At 32.7% G+C, this 18,762-nt stretch overlaps 1 protein-coding gene across 23 annotated transcripts; it reads left to right on the forward strand.

Moving 5' to 3' along the window:
• Positions 1 to 1,550: 1,550 nt before the first annotated feature.
• On the forward strand, positions 1,551 to 18,745 carry LOC123917680 (protein MOR1-like). 23 transcript variants are annotated; one of them, XR_006812537.1, is made up of 27 exons: positions 5,631 to 5,667; positions 5,764 to 5,875; positions 6,052 to 6,510; positions 6,719 to 6,872; positions 7,017 to 7,165; positions 7,266 to 7,356; positions 7,915 to 8,119; positions 8,389 to 8,449; positions 9,316 to 9,408; positions 9,607 to 9,667; positions 10,000 to 10,043; positions 10,131 to 10,283; positions 10,410 to 10,560; positions 10,646 to 10,956; positions 11,071 to 11,565; positions 11,675 to 15,007; positions 15,331 to 15,485; positions 15,630 to 15,699; positions 15,808 to 15,872; positions 15,952 to 16,050; positions 16,118 to 16,199; positions 16,277 to 16,614; positions 16,716 to 16,993; positions 17,387 to 17,437; positions 17,522 to 17,670; positions 17,928 to 18,030; positions 18,126 to 18,164. XR_006812537.1 is itself a non-coding variant. In XM_045969463.1 (11 exons), the coding sequence occupies exons 5-10, from the start codon at positions 4,443 to 4,445 to the stop codon at positions 18,216 to 18,218; spliced, it is 651 nt and encodes a 216-aa protein (XP_045825419.1). In that variant the 5' UTR covers positions 1,551 to 2,108; positions 2,803 to 2,968; positions 3,575 to 3,727; positions 3,971 to 4,028; positions 4,420 to 4,442; the 3' UTR covers positions 18,219 to 18,225; positions 18,403 to 18,564. The 23 variants fall into 23 exon arrangements, 4 of the variants coding, with proteins under 4 accessions (XP_045825419.1, XP_045825420.1, XP_045825423.1 ...); XR_006812533.1 differs by having other exon boundaries at positions 7,052 to 7,165; positions 9,623 to 9,667; positions 10,131 to 10,560; ... (1 more) ...; positions 10,804 to 10,956; positions 11,675 to 15,020; XR_006812532.1 differs by having other exon boundaries at positions 6,052 to 6,201; positions 7,052 to 7,165; positions 10,131 to 10,560; ... (1 more) ...; positions 10,804 to 10,956; positions 11,675 to 15,020.
• The last annotated feature ends 17 nt before the right edge of the window (positions 18,746 to 18,762 follow it).

Here is an 18,762-nt window from a genome sequence, read left to right on the forward strand (position 1 = left end):
TAAAGTTTTTTTCACTTCAGGATCTTCAATAAAAGTAGTAGCTAATTTTTTGTTGTGAGTTTGCTCTAATAGAGTACTTTCATGATCACTAACTCTTTCTTCTTCCGATTTTGTAATCTTTTGGGCAATTACAGTAAAATAAACCACTTTTATCTTCTTAACACATTTTCCTATTAGGGAAAATCGTTTGGCCTTGAATGCGCCAGAGAGCTTGATAGAAGATTAATAGTAAATTAAATAATTATTAGATGGTAGTTTATTCATAATTTAGATATTAATAGTATTTATATTATTAGTTTGACTTTATTTGAATTATTAGTTAATTGGGCCTTTAGGCCCATCTAAGATTTTATCCATTTAGAAGTAGTATAAATATAGTGTGTTGAACACAAAGCAAATCAATGAATGAAAATGAATGAATTGATTTTATTTTTATTTTACTTGTTTTCTTTATTGCTTTTCTAGGTTTAGCTTAGTGTAGCTTGATAGAGCCTCAACTCTCTATCATTGGTGCTCAGAGCTCTTTTGATCGTAGTGATTCCATTGTAGACTTTTTGTTAGTTGACACTTATAATATTTCTACTGACAACTCTGACTTGTATATATGATTTTTTTTCTAGCTAGGTTATATTTCCTCACTTATATATACACTGATCTTTCTTGTATGCAAAGTTTTATGGATATCTTAATTAGATCTATTTGATCAATCAATTAGTACCGTTGATTAATAACTTTAAAATTTAAATGGATGGTTTGGATATTAATAATATATTGATTGATATCTTTTTTATAGTTTTACGGTTTCTCTATCTAGTCTAGATTCTTTATAATGATATCTATTTTTCACTATATATTTTTTTTCTAAGAGAAATTTAACATTTTAAATAAAAGTAGTAGCTAATATTTTGTTGTGAGTTTGCTCTAATAGAATACTTTCATTATAAGAGAAATTTAACATTTTAAATTCATTATAAAACTTATGTATCTAGATTATAATATTGTCCATATACATTAGTTTTAGCATGAATCTAAAAAGGAAAACTTCTCTTGTAATAAGGATCGAAGGGAATATATGTATGGCTATTAATCTGATGGCTATAAATCTTTGTCCATCATAGACCACATGCCTCACTAGTCCTTGGAAGCATCCGTATTGAATACTCAAACGGCAAAAACAAAACAAAATCCAAACTTTCTTCTGTTCAAACCCAAACGCTACTCTCACACACAATTCACTCTCACTCTCAGACTCTCTCCCAAAACACCAAACCCCCCAATAAAACCCATTCACCCGTACCCCCAATTCTCTCAAAAATCACAAACCACAACACTTTCACAAAATACAACAAACTCTTTGAAAATTTTTGTTTTCAACCGTTTCACCTCTTTTCTTCTGTTGCCTTTTCCAACCTTTCTGTCTCGGAATCCATTTTTTCACCACAACCCTTCTTTCTAAGCAATGGAATTCACTCTTCTATTCACTCAACTTATACGATTGGATGTTAACAACTTCTTGAAAGAAGACCCAACCTCTTTCGATAAGGTTTTTCGTTCTCTCTCTATTGAAACTTTCTTCTTTGCAATGATTTTTCCAATTTTTGTGTTGTTCTCTTTTTAATTTGTTGTTAATTATATTATGATGATGATTTAGGGTTTTGAATTTCTGTGTTTTCTCCCTTTTCTGTTATGCTTTGCTTTTCTTTGAATCAGATTTTGGGTTTGTGTTCTTATCTCTTGTTAAATATGTTTGGTGCACCAGCTGTGAATCTTTGCACCACAAAGCAAACCCAACACAACAAAACGAAACAAAACCCTTTTCTTTAATCTTCTAAAAATTGAATCTTTTCATCTACCCAATTCTTAAACCGTTTTTTTTGTTCTGGATTTTTGTTAAATTCTAAAAAGATCTGATTTTTATTCTTGATTTGTTTGAAACGTGTTGTTTCACTATTTGGGTCTGATTGAAATTGTTGTTTGGTTTTGATAATGAGGAAACGAGAGAGGGAAAATCATTGTGGTGTTTGTGGGCACTATCACAAACACAAGAAGGTGACCTGTTTCAATTTTTTCACAACTATTGAGTAGATCTTCTTTTTCAGATGCTTAGAGTATGTTTCTCAAACTCACATTAATGTCATTTCATCCATCATCATTTTATGCTTATTTTATTTTTTCAGTTACATGACATGATAATATAAAGTTGAAATTGTCCAATTTAAATAGGTTTATTTGTTTCTAGAAAAAAAAAATTAATTCTTTATATTTTAAGATTTATGTGCATAATTCATTTATTTTTATATAATCAATTTTGCTTTTTATTCCCACAAAGACCTCATCTTCCTCTCAAGAGGAATTTTTTTTATCATTTTAAGTTGTTTTTTAGATAATATTTTTCTTAAATCAAATATATTGGTGACACTATTGCAAGTGTCTGCATAAATATATTTATTTCGTTAAAAAAAGATGAAGAAACATGGTGGCTACTGAATTTTCATTCACCTAGCAGTGTCAAACTTTGGAATTAATACTATAAAAGTATTTAAATTAAAACTATTAAAAAATAAAAAGGGTTGCTACTTGTTGATACAAGTAAGGAGGAGGCAGAGAGGTTGAGAAAAACTATATAATATATATGTTTAAAATAGTTTATTTGAGGCATGTTGTAGTACACTTGTGACATTTATGTAGTAAGCTTAAGACATCAGTACTATTTTCGTGTTAAGAACTTTGTATGTAGGTGAATCCTATTGTAATTTTTTATGTATTCCAGTACCAATATGTATATTCTATATCGTATTCTAGATATTCGACATGGGATGTTATACTATTCTTGCATGCTTTTTAATGGGAAGAGAGAGGATATGATAATGATAATAGAAGTATTGAATTGTAGTGATCAACATAGCAATGAACTGGTTGTGAAAGGTGTTGGGTGATCTTACTCAAACTATTGAGATTAATGGTTGAGGTCTGTACTTCCTTTGCAATATCTATAATGCAACCTCTATTGTTTTTTAATGTCATTGTACATTCTACTGTTGTTTATTCTACTCTTCTGCAGTTGTGTGCATATTCTACTTTACTTTAATGTTGTTGCAAATTTTACTTTATTCTACTCTTCTGCTTTTAAGTGTAATAATAGGTGAAAAGTGGGCTATTAATTTATGTATGTGATATGAAAATGCGGCTGGAAGTGGGGTATTGATTTGTAGTGTGAGATTTATCAACATTGTGTGGTTTCATATGATTTTGATGACTTTATGAATTGGATTTGTTTATAACATTATATAAGCTACTTATTGATACAGTCCTATAGCAACTGACACATTTGTTTATAAGTTATGTTAGTCTTATTAGATGAAAATTGGTTGTTTTTCCATTAAGACTGATAAAAGCACATTATGCAGATTACTACCGCAAGAAACGTCGACCGTTCTCAATCCATTTCTCTGTACTATCATGATAGTGAATGTTAATTCTTTATTGATTGATACTTGCATCTTTTTTAGCATGATTGGTCTCTTTTGTAAAGCATTCGTCTAGAGATTCATCTAATTCTACATATTTTTGACAGGACCTGTCACATTATACTGAAACAAGTTTCAAAACTCTTGAAAACAAGCACAAACCACTTGTTTTGAAGGATTTAAGGAAAATTTGGGACAGGGATTTAATGGATATTACAATGAGTCAAGCACATTGCTTTTGGATGACTCACCCTACTCAGGTGCCTTTCAGTTTGTTGATAAAACTTTTATCAACTTGTTTTTAGCTTGTTTCTTGTATTATATTAGTATATATGTGTGTATCTAATTATTGTATCTAGTTCTTGATGAAACTATGTTTTTATATAAATTGCAGTGTTGCCAATTGCGGATGTTGTCAAATAGTAGTTATAGCCGCAAGTTTCTTGTATTATATTAGCACCTTTTTTTTTTGTAGTGTGTACTTACCTTTATATGGTTTCCAGGCATCAGATGAAACCTTGCATATGGTACTTTAAACGTTGCAAGAAGCAGTAAAGGCAGGTTAGGAATATCTTTCTCTGGTGTGTGCGTGCATGTGTGTGCGTGCATGTGTGTGCGTGCATCTGTGTTGGCTGGATAATGAGTCTGTAAGAAATGTGCACTATTTTTAGTCTCCATGCTTGTGTATATGAAAAATTTATGATAATGGATTGAAAGGCATATATATATATGTGTGTATATATATATATATATATATATATATATATATATATATATATATATATATATATATATATATAGAAGTGCTTACTTATTATTTTTTGTAGTGTAAACTGTTTCTTTTATGTTGAAATGTTACAGAATTTATTGCAGTAACAAATAAGATGGCTATATTGCATGTTGCTTTTACTTATTTTTATGTTTAAACAACTAGTTTTTGGAAAACTGTTAGCTTTATTGTCGGTCTAGAAATTCATGAAGGAGCATAAGAATCATAAGGTTCGTAGTGAGGGAATTTTGTGGATGGTTTCTGCTGTTGAGGATTTTGGTGTATCACATTTAAAGCTTAAGGTCTGTTATCAATTTTTTTGGTAATTAAGTTATGTTGTCTGTGTGTTTTTATTTTTTTATTTTTTATAAACTATGTTGTCTGGTGATTGCATGTATTAAATTTAAATACTACTACTATAGATTTTTTTGATATGCAAAATTTTTTCTAAATTTTAATGCAATTCCTCTTTTGCAGGATTTAATTGATTTTGTTAAAGAAATTGGTCTGCAGTCAAGTGCAGCTGCTACTAGAAATGCATCAATTAAACTCTTGGGTGTTCTGCATAAATTTGTTGTTCCAGGTGACTTTGTGTTGACTTTCAAATTTCTATCTCTCACTATTTCTTTAGATCTAAAAGGGTTTCTTCGCTAGTAGACATAAAAGGGTTTCTTACTGATGTTAAGCCTGCACTGCTGAGTGCTCTTGACACAGAATATGAGAAGAACCCATTTGAGGTATGTTGTGCCTGGTGGTATAACTTCTATGTTGTATCATGATTCCTAATGTTGTAATATTTATTTATTTTTGTTTTAATTCAGGGAGCATCTACAGTGCCCAGAAAACTGTCAGGGTATCAGATTCATCCTCATCCGTTGTGGCTGGTGGGCTGGATAGCTTGCATCGTGAAGATATTAGTGGAAAGGTTACTCCGACTCCCTTGAAGAGTTTCGAAAGCTCTGATTGGAAGGTTTGGTTGAAATATTTTAGACCACCTTTTGTTTTGTATTTTTAACTTGTTTTTAGTTGCATCACATTCCGTGCTCTGTTTTTTTCCCTTAATGTAGGTTCGCATGGAGTCTGTTGATGCTGTAAACAAAATACTGGAAGAAGCTAATAATAATAAGTGCATTCAATCAATTGGAACTGGTACGTCATAAAAACATTTGTATTTTGTACATTTGTATTTTCCTCTGCTTTGTGGACTTGCATGCTTTGTTTTTTATTAACTCTTTAGGTTTTATCCTGTTCATTATAATGTTTGTCGATCTTTTAAATTGTGCCGAGTGATGACTTGTATTACCAGGTGATTTATTTGGCGCTCTCAGGAGACAGTTCAATGATAGAAACAAAAACCTAGTCATGACTACCTTGACAACAATTGGTAATGTTTAATCTGCAATGCGTCAAGCTGTTGAGAAGTCAAGCAATGTTAGTGAATTGTGTTCGGCTTTTGGATTTTCTTTCCAGTTGTTAATGTTGCATTTCCTTGTTTAAAAGTTTAACTTTTTGAATGGTTTATTGCAGGGCATTCTGTCGGATATATTGAAATGTCTTGGGGACAACAGGAAGCACATGAGAGTATGTGTACTGAATACTCTTGACTCTTAGCTTTGCTGCTGTTCATCTTGATAATATGGTCTGTCATGATTTTGTATTTTATTATTATTAATCTTTCTTTATTTTTAAGAAAATTCCATATTATTATTATTATTATTATTGTTATTGTTGTTGTTGTTGTTATTATTATTTTTATTATTATTATTATTATTATTATTATTATTGTCTTTTGTCCTAAACATGATGTGACTGTAGGTTCCTTATGTTGCAATTGCTTTGGTGGATTCTAAACTTGGTGCAGAAGGGCGTAAAGATCTTTTTGATTGGTTATCTAGGCAACTTTCTGGGTTATGTAGTTTTGCTGAAGCTGCTCAACTGCTGAAGCCAGCCTCTTCTGCAATGGGAGTATGTTCTGGCTACTCAATCTTGTCCTCACTTGTCTTTCATTATCAAATCAGTTCTGGTGCATAGTTTACCTGGATATAAATTTGTAACGGCTCCTTTGTAGGATAAATCCTCTGATGTTTGCAAGGCGACATAGACTTGTTTTAATGCCGGTTTTTCGTTCCTTGTTTCCTCAACATTCATGTGATACCAAGTTTAATTAAATTGCTTGTTTATTTAGACTGAAAAGATTGTTATGACATTCATAGACCAGCACTGACAGTTGTTCTTGAGAAGATAAAACCATATGGAGCTTTTCAATGTGCATATGTATGTGCACTATTTTAGTCTCTAGTTTCATTTGAATGTATGACTCACATAGTTTCATTTGAACTAAATTTTCCTATAGCTGTTAAACTTATTAATGTAATCTCCGTTTTTCCCCCTACCTAGTATCTACCCATATACATGCTTCAAATTTTGATGTATTGTTTCTTGATAAATATCACCGACGAGGAAAACAAATTTCAAACTTAAGATTGTAGATAAAGCAAGCTGCATAAGGAACACAAGAAGTCCCAGGACTTGTTGAAGCTCATGTCCATGGAACAGAAGATGTGCGGGAATCGCTCAAGACTGGAAATAGAGTTTGGCTCCACCTTTGCCAATGAGCTTAGCAGCTGTTCATGTTGGTATGTATTGGTTCTTACTGCCAGCCTTATTAATGTTTTTAATAATTTCAATACCTTATTTACACAATAGGTATTCTCCTTGAGCATGTATTTATTTATCTGAATGAAACAATTGATCTAGGAAAAAGTTATTGCATATTATAGGGTAATGAAAACCCGTAAATTTGTTATAATAAAAGGCAGAAAAGGCCAAACACGACGAGAAGGAAACAAAGAAGATACATGATAGCCTGCAAAATTTGCAACTCAGACTTGCTGAGAGAGAATACCATTGTAAAATCTTTCAAGAAAAGGTATAAATGCGAATGTTTAAGGGTTCCTAATAAGTGACTGTTTTGTTTACCTTCATATTCATACACAGTATACTCATCAACTCTGAAATAATTTTGACAGGTACGGTATCTGGAGAATCAAGTAGCAGAAGAAAAAAAACTAGACTAAAGCAAGAAAAACAAGACCACCACCTGTAAAATCAACAACACAGGTTATTTTATTTATGAGAGTTGCTATATGGCACGATAAGCTCTCCACACGACTATGCACGACAGATTCATTCTCATGTGATTAATGCGTGCTAGATAGCTTATAATTTTTTAAAATACTTAAAACATAAACCAAGATAAAATAAATATTCAAGGAAGTGTGATAATATCCTAGACTTGTTCTACAATATTCATTCAGCCTTAGATAATGGCAACACATCACAGAGTGATTTGGAAAATCACCACCTCATGTGATGGGATTTCTCATAAATAAACACGTGTGAAACTAAACTGGTAATTAGGAATCAAATAAAAATCAAAAGATAATTCAAATTATAATCTAAATTTAAGTCGTGCTATTGTGACGAATGCTTTTGTCGTGCAGTTTAGCTTTTTCCTTTATTTATTTCTTTTTCCCTTTCCACCTGTTTTCTTTTCTTGGATATAAAATTTATTCATTTCATCATCCTGCTTATAAACCATGTTTTGATATAATGTCTACTCAGAGTCTCTGACCTCTAAACTATTACTTAGCTTTTTTCGTGTCTAATATGTTACAGGAAGTTCTACGATGGATCAGAAACATAGTTCAGGAGTTTGGAATTCCAAACATCACTTTCACCACTACTAAAGTTGAAGATCTGTTCCTCTTCAGTAGTGTTTTCTGCCTAGTGTAGGTTAAATGCTCCCTAACCTTAGTTGCACCGGCAAAATTTCCCATATCCTCAGGTCAACGTATCATCATTGAAAACCAATGCATCTTCAGTAAGTTTCTTCAGCAAGGTTTTGAAACAAGGAATAGTTTATGTTCTCTATTGCATCTCTAGCTTTATTTGTTCTTTTACTTGAAATTCTTCTCCATTATATCACTTTCTTTGATACATAACTTCTTATGCCAAACAACACATGGTAACAGCCGTAATAGTCCCATCCATCACCCCTTTTTTTTTCGGGGGAATGTTTTTTCTTGCTTAGTATCTGCCAATTCGCACATAAACATAAAATATTGGTTCCATTTATGTTTCATCTTTCAGGTTCAGCTAGTTGGGATGGGTATTTACTTGCACTATCCTTGGTTATCACATCAATAGTTAAGTAAGTTTGGTTATTTGTGTTTATAGAATTCAGTATGTTTTTTCTCTTGTTTTTCTTGTGTTTTATGTTTCTATTCCAGGCTTCACATATTGCTTGTCTACTTATTGTTGCTACTGTGGATTGTTTATCCTGCACTATATCAAAGTAAAGATTTATGGACAAACATCTGTATGGGTGATTGATTTGTTCAAAACTCATTATTATACTAATTTCATTGATGGTTATATAAAATGTATGAATGATACTCTGCAGATTAGCTAATTGCTTCATTAGCTCATTTTTCATTTGGTAGAATGCCTACATAATTATGTAAATTACATAAAAATAAGAAAGACTGAAAAGTGAAAACATATGACACATTCATTATCTTGATTTAACAGAAAATGAAATTATGCTGGTGCATTCGATATATACAACTTTTCATAGGCAGGCCTCCACATAAAAAGCTTACGCTTCTAATAGACGTGGTTATGGAAGAGTACAATTAGTGGGAGGATTAGGGTAGCCTCCAGATTGTACAAACTGAAACAAATATGGGCCAGGGTTACTAAAATTTTCACAATCTTGTCCAATCTCTACAAATCAGATATTGAAACCCCCTTAAAAAGCAACCATGTGTAGGGTAACAAAGAAAAAATTCTCTTAATGAACCTCCGTGCACATGTGTTTGATGCATTTTATTTGTGCTGGTCAATATTTTCATGTTGCATTTCTCTGACTTTGGATAACCTACGTCGGATCTATATGGATTTATATAAGTTCTCTAATGCATTTTTTGCTATATTTACCACTAGCAATTAGTAAACATAATTTTGTTTTGCTTCTTGTAGTTTGTATTTTTGACTATATTGGAGGTTTTTGTATAGATGGAACAAAAACAATGGGCAGCTAGTACTTTCAAAGAAGGTCATTGTTCTCTGCAATGGTGTGGATGGAATATATTTTCCAAGCCTTGACTTGTAAGCATAAACTCCTTCATAGTGTTTTACTGTAATTTTTTCCTTCTATATTGTGCTTTGTTTATCATCATAGTTTTTGTCTGTTATAGTTATTAACTAAATAAAAACTTAGTTGGTTTGTTTGTAAAACATGTGACAAGTAGTAAAAGGTTATCACCTTTTTAAATTGGTAATTTAAAGTTTATAACAACTATCCAGGATGTGCTATGTGTAGATGGGTTGAAGATTGGGACTACAACAAAATTATAATCTGTGTCAGGTAATATGGCATCCTCAGCTTATTATAAATATGCAAACCTGAAAACTAGAGACTAGAAAAAGTTTCTGCACTAGTCTAATGATTGTGTAGCTGATTAACGTAGTGATTTAGTGAGTATTTGGACAGTTAACAACAGACTTAATTTTTGTCCGTGTCTTGAAATATTATAATGCAAGAATTACCTCCAGTATTTTGGTATTAAGTATTTAACACAACTATGCACCCTTTCTTATGCTTTTCATTTATATTTATGGAAATCTGTTATTTTGCCTGGCCTTATCGGTGAGACCAAGTTTTGAAAGAACTCGTTGTCTTGCCCACCTGTCTTGCAGACCACATTGGGTCACTCATTCCTGGAATTTAAAAAGCATTAAATGTAAGCAATATTCTCGAGTTAAAATTTTCTTTACTCTTACGTTGTTTCTACTATTGATCTATATTTTGTCATTATTTTTCTTTTCAGGACAAATCATCTACCTCAATTTTGAAGCCCTGATATTCTTGTTCGTTATGATCGTACTCTTCTTGTTGCTGATCCTAGACGCTGTAAGCCTGAAGTTTGGTGGTCGTGGTACTCGTGCTGGGTTCCAGAAATCTTACCGTTAAATTGTTTTTGGTATTATTCAGATGTTATTGCGTTTATGTTTTTCAATACTCTTTGAAATCTCTATGCACTGTTTTAATTGAGGTTTGGTGGTTTTGAAAAATAAAATAAAAATGAAATGATGAAATGGCTGAGCAGAGAGAGTTTTTCAATACTCTCTTTCTTCATTCTGATTCATTCAGCCGCATAGATTTCGAGTTTCTTGATGATTTAGCAATTGAGAGACAGTTGCGGATACCGTCACAGTTAATTGAAGTGCGACTTCCGCTGATCCACTCTCACCCTAGGGGTACGATTCTATCTCTCTTTCTCTGATACATTCCATTCTCCGACGTATAATTTAAAACAAATTAATTGATAAATCTTCGCTTTAGGTTTATGATTATGATGACGCATTGCTTATAAATCTCCAATCAAGGTCTTTTGTATGAATGCTTATTTTCAATTCAATTGGTTTGTTTATTTGTCTGTTTGTTGCTTCTCATATTCCCTAACTAACTAACAACATTCCAAATTACTCATACAACAACAGCGCCGCTGCAAAAATGGCCATTTCTGATTTGCTTAATGAGTTGACCAAACCCACTTTTATGACCGATCCTGATCTTGAACTCAAATTGAAAATTATCAACATACAACAACTTGACGATGCTGCTGGTGATGTGTCCGGACTTGCTGTCAAATGGTACGATATCTTTTTACCAACCAATATTATATTATCGAATCACTCCACATAACAGATTAAGTGTTGTTTTAATTCTTTTTATTTTATTATTATTATTATTATTATAAATTGCAGCCTTGCTCCGTTAGTGAGGAAGATGAATGAGCCAATGGTTGTCGAAATGAGCAGTCAACTGTGTGACAAAATACTAAACGGGAAGGATCAACATTGGGTCAACATTGGGACACTGCTGCTAGCATTGCTTTGAAGACTGTTGTTGCTGATGTTTCTACCCAATCCCTAGCACATTCTATTCTTTCCGTTCTCTCACCACAATTGATAAAAGGATTTACCGGCAAAGTAAGTCCTTCAAACTTACCAACCCATCTGTGCTCATTCCGCCTTTACCAACTTCCATTCTCTCATCTATATTTCTCTCTAATGTATGCATTTAGATTATTCAGTTTGTACCTTTTGGTCTCTCACCTACTAACTTCTTTCCTTCCTTTTTTTATTATTCTATTGGGGACAAAATCTGACTTTGTTGTATGATCGAGCCCTAAACTATACCCCAATCGTGTCAGATAGTTGTATTTCACTTTTTTCTTTGTCCTGCGAGCAGTAACCAAAGTGAGTATAATTTGCCCTGATTTTAATTGATTGATCCTGATATATACTTTTCTTCTTTTAGAACTTTCAGTTAAGAAGTAATCATGATGCAATCTATGTTTCACTTTAGGCCGCAGATTATCTCGAGCAGGCTGAGTACAACAAGTACAATCAGGCATGCAGCCGGTTGTGACTAATGCAACTGCTGCTAATATGCCTTTGTGCCAACAAATGGCTTCTTCACAATCAAAATATATAAGGGTCTGGGAGGTATGTCCACTTCTTTCTTAAACCTAAAGATTAAAGTCTATCTTTCTGATTTTTCAACAGTGTCTAGAAGTTTCTCAAGAATTTCAGTATATGTCCACTTGTCTCTCTCTCTTTTTTTTTTTTTTTTAATGATTCAAGACTCTAATTCTTTTTTATGATTCAAAAATTGGTGGGTTGGCCATACCATAGGTGATTTTTAGAAAACATTCGTTAACTTTTTTTTTGTTACAAAAAAACATTTGTTAATTTAATTAAAAAAACTGTATATTGGTAAAAACATGTGACTATTTATTTAATTATTTTAGTACTCTACAATTTTCTGAATTCTTGGTCTTTAATTAATAAAATATTTAAATTAGTTTCCGACATTTTTAAATCAATGATAAATTAGTTTTTTTTTTGTCAAATAGCCCAGTGACTAGAAATTTCACCCTTAAGGTGGATAAGTAGAATGATCGGGGTTCGAAACCCCGATCCCCTGCATATATAATGCAATGTCCTACCAACTGAGTTATATGTTCACGGGACAAATTAGTCTTTTTATTAGAATAAATTATGAATTAATTTGTTCCTTAAAAATGTCAGAGACAATTTATTCTAGCATAAAAATGTCAGAGATTAATTTAAATCTTTTATTCGTTAAGGATTGAATCTATGATAAAAAAGTTGTGACAGAACAAAATAAGTCTTCACTATAACTTTTTAATAACTACAAGTAAAAAAAAAAGATAAAAATATTTTTTTTATGATTGTAAACAATCGGAAAATAGAAAAATCTCTAGATTTTTTTGGAAAAAATCATTTTTTTTAAAGCTTAAACAACAGGCCCTTAATCACCTACATTTTTTACAGATTAAACACTTCACTCTCTCTCTCTTTCTCTCTCAAACCCAAACTCGCTTTCACCACAACCATTCTTCCCAAGTGATGGACCTCACTCTTCTATTCACACGACGTTCTCCGCTTTGATATAACAACTTCTTGAATCAAGACGCAACTTCTTTCGATAAATTCTGTGGTTTTGTCGATAATCTCATGCAATGAGGTTTTTTGTTCTCTCTCTATTGAAACTTTTTTCTTCGCAATGATTTTTCCATATTTTGTATTGTTCTCTTTTTAATTTGTCGTTACTTATATTATGATGATTTAAGGTTTTGAATTTCTGTCTTCTTCTCCCCTTTTCTGTTTTTCTTTGAATCAGATTTAGGGTTTGTGTTCTTTATCTTTTGTTAAAATGTTTGGTGCACCGGGAATCTTTGGACCACAACGCAAACCCAACAAAACAAAACCCTTTTCTTTAATCTTCTAAAAATTGAATCTTTTCATCTACGCAATTCTTGAATCGTTTTTTTTTTTTGTTCTGGGTTTTTCTTAAATTCTAAAAAGATCTGATTTTTATTCTTGATTTGTTTGAAACGCGTTGTTTCATGATCTGGTTCTGATTGAAATTGTTGTTTGGTTTTGATAATGAGGATAAGAGAGTGGGAAAATCCTTGTGGTGTATGTGAGCACTATCACAAACATGAATAAGGTGAAGTGTGTTCGATTTGTGGTCATATGGTTCCGGTTGGATCGGAGAAAACTTCTGTACAAGTTAGGCTTTTCCTTCTTTGATCTTACCGGAGTTTCTTTACTTGGGAAGTTATGATAACGCTGCACGTTCAAAACTCAAGGGATTTCACGTATCCTCCAGTCTTGTCAAAATCTCTAAAAAACTCATTTACCTATCACTGCCTCCCAGATGACAAAACTTTCCAATTTGATGAAGGATAAGGAGTGTGTTCGATTTGTGGTCATATGGTTCCGGTTGGATCGGAGAAAACTTCTGTACAAGTTAGGCTTTTCCTTCTTTGATCTTACCGGAGTTTCTTTACTTGGGAAGTTATGATAACGCTGCACGTTCAAAACTCAAGGGATTTCACGTATCCTCCAGTCTTGTCAAAATCTCTAAAAAACTCATTTACCTATCACTGCCTCCCAGATGACAAAACTTTCCAATTTGATGAAGGATAAGGAGCGTGTTCTGGTTCATTGCATGTCAGGAAAGAGTAGGTCCCCAGCCGTTGTGAGCGGCTAAGCGGCTACCTGATGAAGTCTAGAGGATGGAGACTTGCACAGAGTTATCAGTGGTTAAAGGAATGCAGAACTTCCGTTGAATTATCTGAAGGTGCCTACCATTCGGATCAGTCGGCAACTCGATACTCTCTGCTGGTTTCTGACCTGCAGCAGGACCATCTTCAATTAGCTTTGGCTTCCCAAAAATCAACAAACTACCTCAACTTCATGCCTTCGGCTCCAATACATCTCCTTCAATTTTTGCCCGAGCACCGTCCAACATAGCTCCTTCGGACTTCACATTCGGAGCTGGTCAGAATGTTACCGGAAATCCTTTCAATACAAATCCATCTAATCCTAATGCTACCGATATTCAAATTGATTGATCTTGATTCTTACTAGTCGCAACAACATCTGTGTGATTAAGCAACTTGACGATTTTGGCTTTGTGGTAGGTAAAGTTCAGTACAGGTACATCTAGTTTGCCCTGTTTCATGTCAAGGTGCAAAAATAATAAGTAAACTTGTCAATTCTATAGTTCTTTTTCTGAGATCTTCATTTCAAATAATTTCTCATTAGTTATTAATCACTATGGTTGTAGTATTGAGTTATATAAAGTTTTAGTGGCATTGTGTCTCTACTTTGGTAGATTGGAACTGAACTTCATCAAGTTTCTTTTTCTTGTTACAAGCTATACTTTATAAAAGTATACAAAACTAGACCCCCCCAAAAAAAACATATTTAACATCATTTATGTGTTTTTTTTTTGTTTCTATCAGATTTAGGGTTTTTGTTCCTCCATGTCTTTGATTATGATATGATGATGATTTAGGTTTTTGTTCCTCTATGTCTTTGATTATGATATGATGATGATTTAGGTTTTGCAAGTTTTAATGTCTTGCAACAATCCAATTTTAGGCACTCGTTCTCTGTTAAATTTTGAACTCATTGGATTTTGTTATATCAGCAGAACTGTTCTTTGTTTAGTTTAGTGTGCTGCAGGTTATACGGGGCTCATATTATGATAATTCCAATTTCCATTGCAACTGTTGTGATCCCGAATCTCTGTCAATTTCTGATGAGTTAATTGAAGTTACTACTTGCAACCATTCATTGATATAAGGAAATAGTCTTTCTGGTATATAATAAGAGTATGTTTGGATAGACTGACTTATAATAAGAGTCTTTTCTGGAAATAGTCTTTCTGGTATATAATAAGTCTGTTTGAGACAATTTAAAGAAACTGCTTATGACATGTCCATAAACTATTTCTAGCTTATTTTTATTAGTTCTCCAAGATAGGTTATGAAAACAGCTTATTGTTTATATAAAAAAATTTACTTTATTTTATTATTTTTTTATAAAAATTGTTGATATAAAAGCGCTTATGCTACAAGTGCATAGTTAAGCTGTTAATTCAAACATGACCTAAATGTGTAGCTGATTTTGGTTTTCATCCAGGGCTGAAAAGTTTTCTGGTCTAAAGAGGAAGTTAGTTGATGTAGTAGGAAAATGCAAAGGTCTACAGTCAGTGCTGTACATATTAATTGTGTCAGATTAGAGAAGCTACTCTTTTTGCCTTGTCCTCTCTTTCAGAACAACTGCTTGAGACACAGGTATGTGATATTGATTTCAGTTTTCTTAATTCTTATGGGGTGATATACATGCTTAAAATTTGTATCTCCATTTTCAATAATTGGGTTATATTTTGCACTGAGATATATTTATACCTTGATATATATTTTATGTTCTTCATATAGGAGTCAGGGTTTCGGACAAGTAACTTGAAGAACATGATTGAACAGATTGTTGCCGAGGACTTTCTAATAGGTCATTTCTCAAATGCTTCGTTAAGCTTCTGTTTTGCTTCATTTATGATACATGCATGCATATGCGCGTGTGTGTATTTATTTCACTTTCCCTCTTTTTTTGTGACAGATTCTCTTCAATACCCCTTTCTATATGCTTGTATCTTTACTTCAGTTGCCAAATTCTCCTCTGTGGTAACTATTTTCTGTCCTATTTGCTTTTCTCAGATAGTTACTCCTTCTCTGTCAAACTTTAAATTCTCTTAATTTACAGATAAGCAATGAAGTACTAGAGCACTCGCTTACCAAAAAAAAAAAAAAAAGTACTAGAGCACTCTCTTGATGCTGCACTAAAGGCAATTACAATGAATGTGTAAGCAAACACGTGTCAATTTGTATTCTTTGTACATCAAGCTTTCTTCTAACTTTTAATCTGACAGGCCTCCACCTGTAAAAAAGTAAGAAATTGTCCTACCACAGTTATTCGGTTTATTTTCATCCCTCACGGATCTTCTTAATCATGTACTGTACAATATAAATCCCTTTTTCAAATATATTTTGCTATTGTTGCTATGTAGTTACCTTAATATGGTTTCCAGGCATCAGATGAAACCTTGCATACCTTAATATGGTTTCCAGGCATCAGATGAAACCTTGCATATACTACTTGAAATGTTGCAAGAAGCAGTAAAGGCAGGTTAGGAATATCTTTCTCTGGTGTGTGTGTGTTTCTGGTCTAGTCAAACTTCCACACATATAGATAAATTGGCTGATAACATATATGTTAATGTTAAATATCTCTATGGAAATCGCTAATTTACTCTTCCTATCCCCACACAATTGACTTTTTTTTTTTTTTCTTTCTTTTTTGTAATACAAATAACTGTTTGGTTCAAATGCTCGCTGAGAAATTTGGCCTTTTCATTCAATAACCAAGGTAAGGTATATTAGAAGTTATAACTTTTCATATCGTTGCAGTAAATATTTCATTTTCATTCTCGAAGCTGATCAAATTTGTGTTATTTTATAATGATGCAGAGGTTGTTTTTTCTCAAAATAAATCTATTGCTACATCAGTATAGGATGATGTTTTAATGTCTTGTATATTTGCTTATGGGCAAACTGGAACCGGTAAAACATTTACCATGGACACCAGAAGAGAGGGGAGTTAATTACCGAACACTTGAAGAATTGTTTAGGATATCCGAAGAGAGAAAGGGTGTAATGAAGTATGACTTACATGTTAGTATGTTGGAGGTTTACAATGACCAGATAAGAGATCTTCTAGTGGAAAACTCTACCCAGCCTACTAAGAAGTGAGTTTTAATTCTTCTTAATCTAATTAGCATTGTAGTTTTTAGTTCCTTTATTTTAAATTTCAAAATTATAGTCATTTCATATGTTCTTAACAAAAACGAAATTTGAGAACACCGATTGGTTATTGCTTGGCTGTATAATTAGTCTGTAAGAAATGTGCACTATTTTAGTCTCCAGGCTTGTGCTTACTTATTATGATAAACTATGTTGTCTGTAGGTGATTCCATGTATTAAATTTAAATACTACTATTATAGATTTTTTTTTGACACATTATAGATTTTTTTTATATGCAAATTTTTCTAAATTATAATGCAAGTCCTATTTGTTGTTCCACGTGACTTTGTGTTGACTTTCAAATTTCTATCTCTCATTATTTCTTACTGATGTTAAGCCTGCATTGCTGAGTGCTCTTGACACAGAATATGAGAAGAACCTATTTGAGGTATGTTGTGTTTGGTGATATAACTTCTATGTTGTATCATGATTCCTAATGCTATAATATTTATTTATTTTTATTTTAATTCAGGGAGCATCTACAATGCCCAGAAAACTGTCAGGGCATCAGATTCGTCCTCATCCGTGGTGGCTGGTGGGCTGGATAGCTTGCATCGTGAAGATATTAGTGGAAAGGTTACTCCGACTCGCTTGAAGAGTTTCGAAAGCCCTGATTGGAAGGTTTGGTTGAAATATTTTAGATCACCTTTTGTTTTGTATTTTTAACTTGTTTTTAGTTGCATCACATTTCGTGCTCTGCTTTTTCCCCTTAATGTCGTATGGAGTCTGTTGATGCTGTAAACAAAATACTGGAAGAGGCTAATAATAATAAGTGCATTCAATTAACTGGAACTTCGTGGACTTGCATGCTTTGTCGATCTTTTAAATTGTGCTGAGTGATGACTTGTATTACCAAGTGATTTATTTGGCGCTCCCAGGGGACGACTCAATGATAGCAACAAAAACCAAGTCATGGCTACCTTGACAACAATTGGTAATGTTGCATCTGCAATGCGTCAAGCTGTTGAGAAGTCAAGCAAAGTTAGTGAATTGTGTTCGGCTTTTGTATTTTCTTTCCAGTTGTTAATGTTGCATTTCCTTGTTAAAAGTTTAACTTTTTGAATTGTTTATTGCAGGGCATATTGAAATGTTTTGGGGACAACAGGAAGCACATGAGAGTATGTGTACTGAATACTCTTGACTCTTTGCTTTGCTGCTGTTCATCTTGATAAAATGGTCTGTCATGATTTTGTATTTTATTATTATTAATATTTCTTTATTTTTAAGAAAATTCCATATTGTTATTGTTATTATGATTATTATTATTATTATTATTATTATTATTATTATTATGATTATATTATTATTATTATTGTCTTTTTGTATTTTGTCCTAAACATGATGTTACTGAAGGTTCCTTTATGTTTCAATTGCTTTGGTGGATTCTAAACTTGGTGCAGAAGGGCGTAAAGATCTTTTTGATTGGTTATCTAGGCAACTTTCTGGGTTAAAGTAGTTTTGCTGAAGCTGCTACTGCTGAAGCTGCTACTGCTGAAGCTAGCCTCTTCTGCAATGGTAGTACTTTCTGGCTACTCAATCCTGTCCTCACTTGTCCTTCATTATCAAATCTGTTCTGGTGCATAGTTTACTTGGATTTAAATTTATAATGGCTCCTTTGTAGGATAAATCCTCTGATGTTCGCAAGGCCACAAAGACTTATATTAATGAGATACTTAGAGTTAGTGAGCATGACATGGTATGTGTGACAAAAAT

The sequence above is a fragment of the Trifolium pratense genome, linkage group LG3 (genome assembly GCF_020283565.1).
Source record: "Trifolium pratense cultivar HEN17-A07 linkage group LG3, ARS_RC_1.1, whole genome shotgun sequence".
NCBI classification, from domain to species: Eukaryota; Viridiplantae; Streptophyta; class Magnoliopsida; order Fabales; family Fabaceae; genus Trifolium; species Trifolium pratense.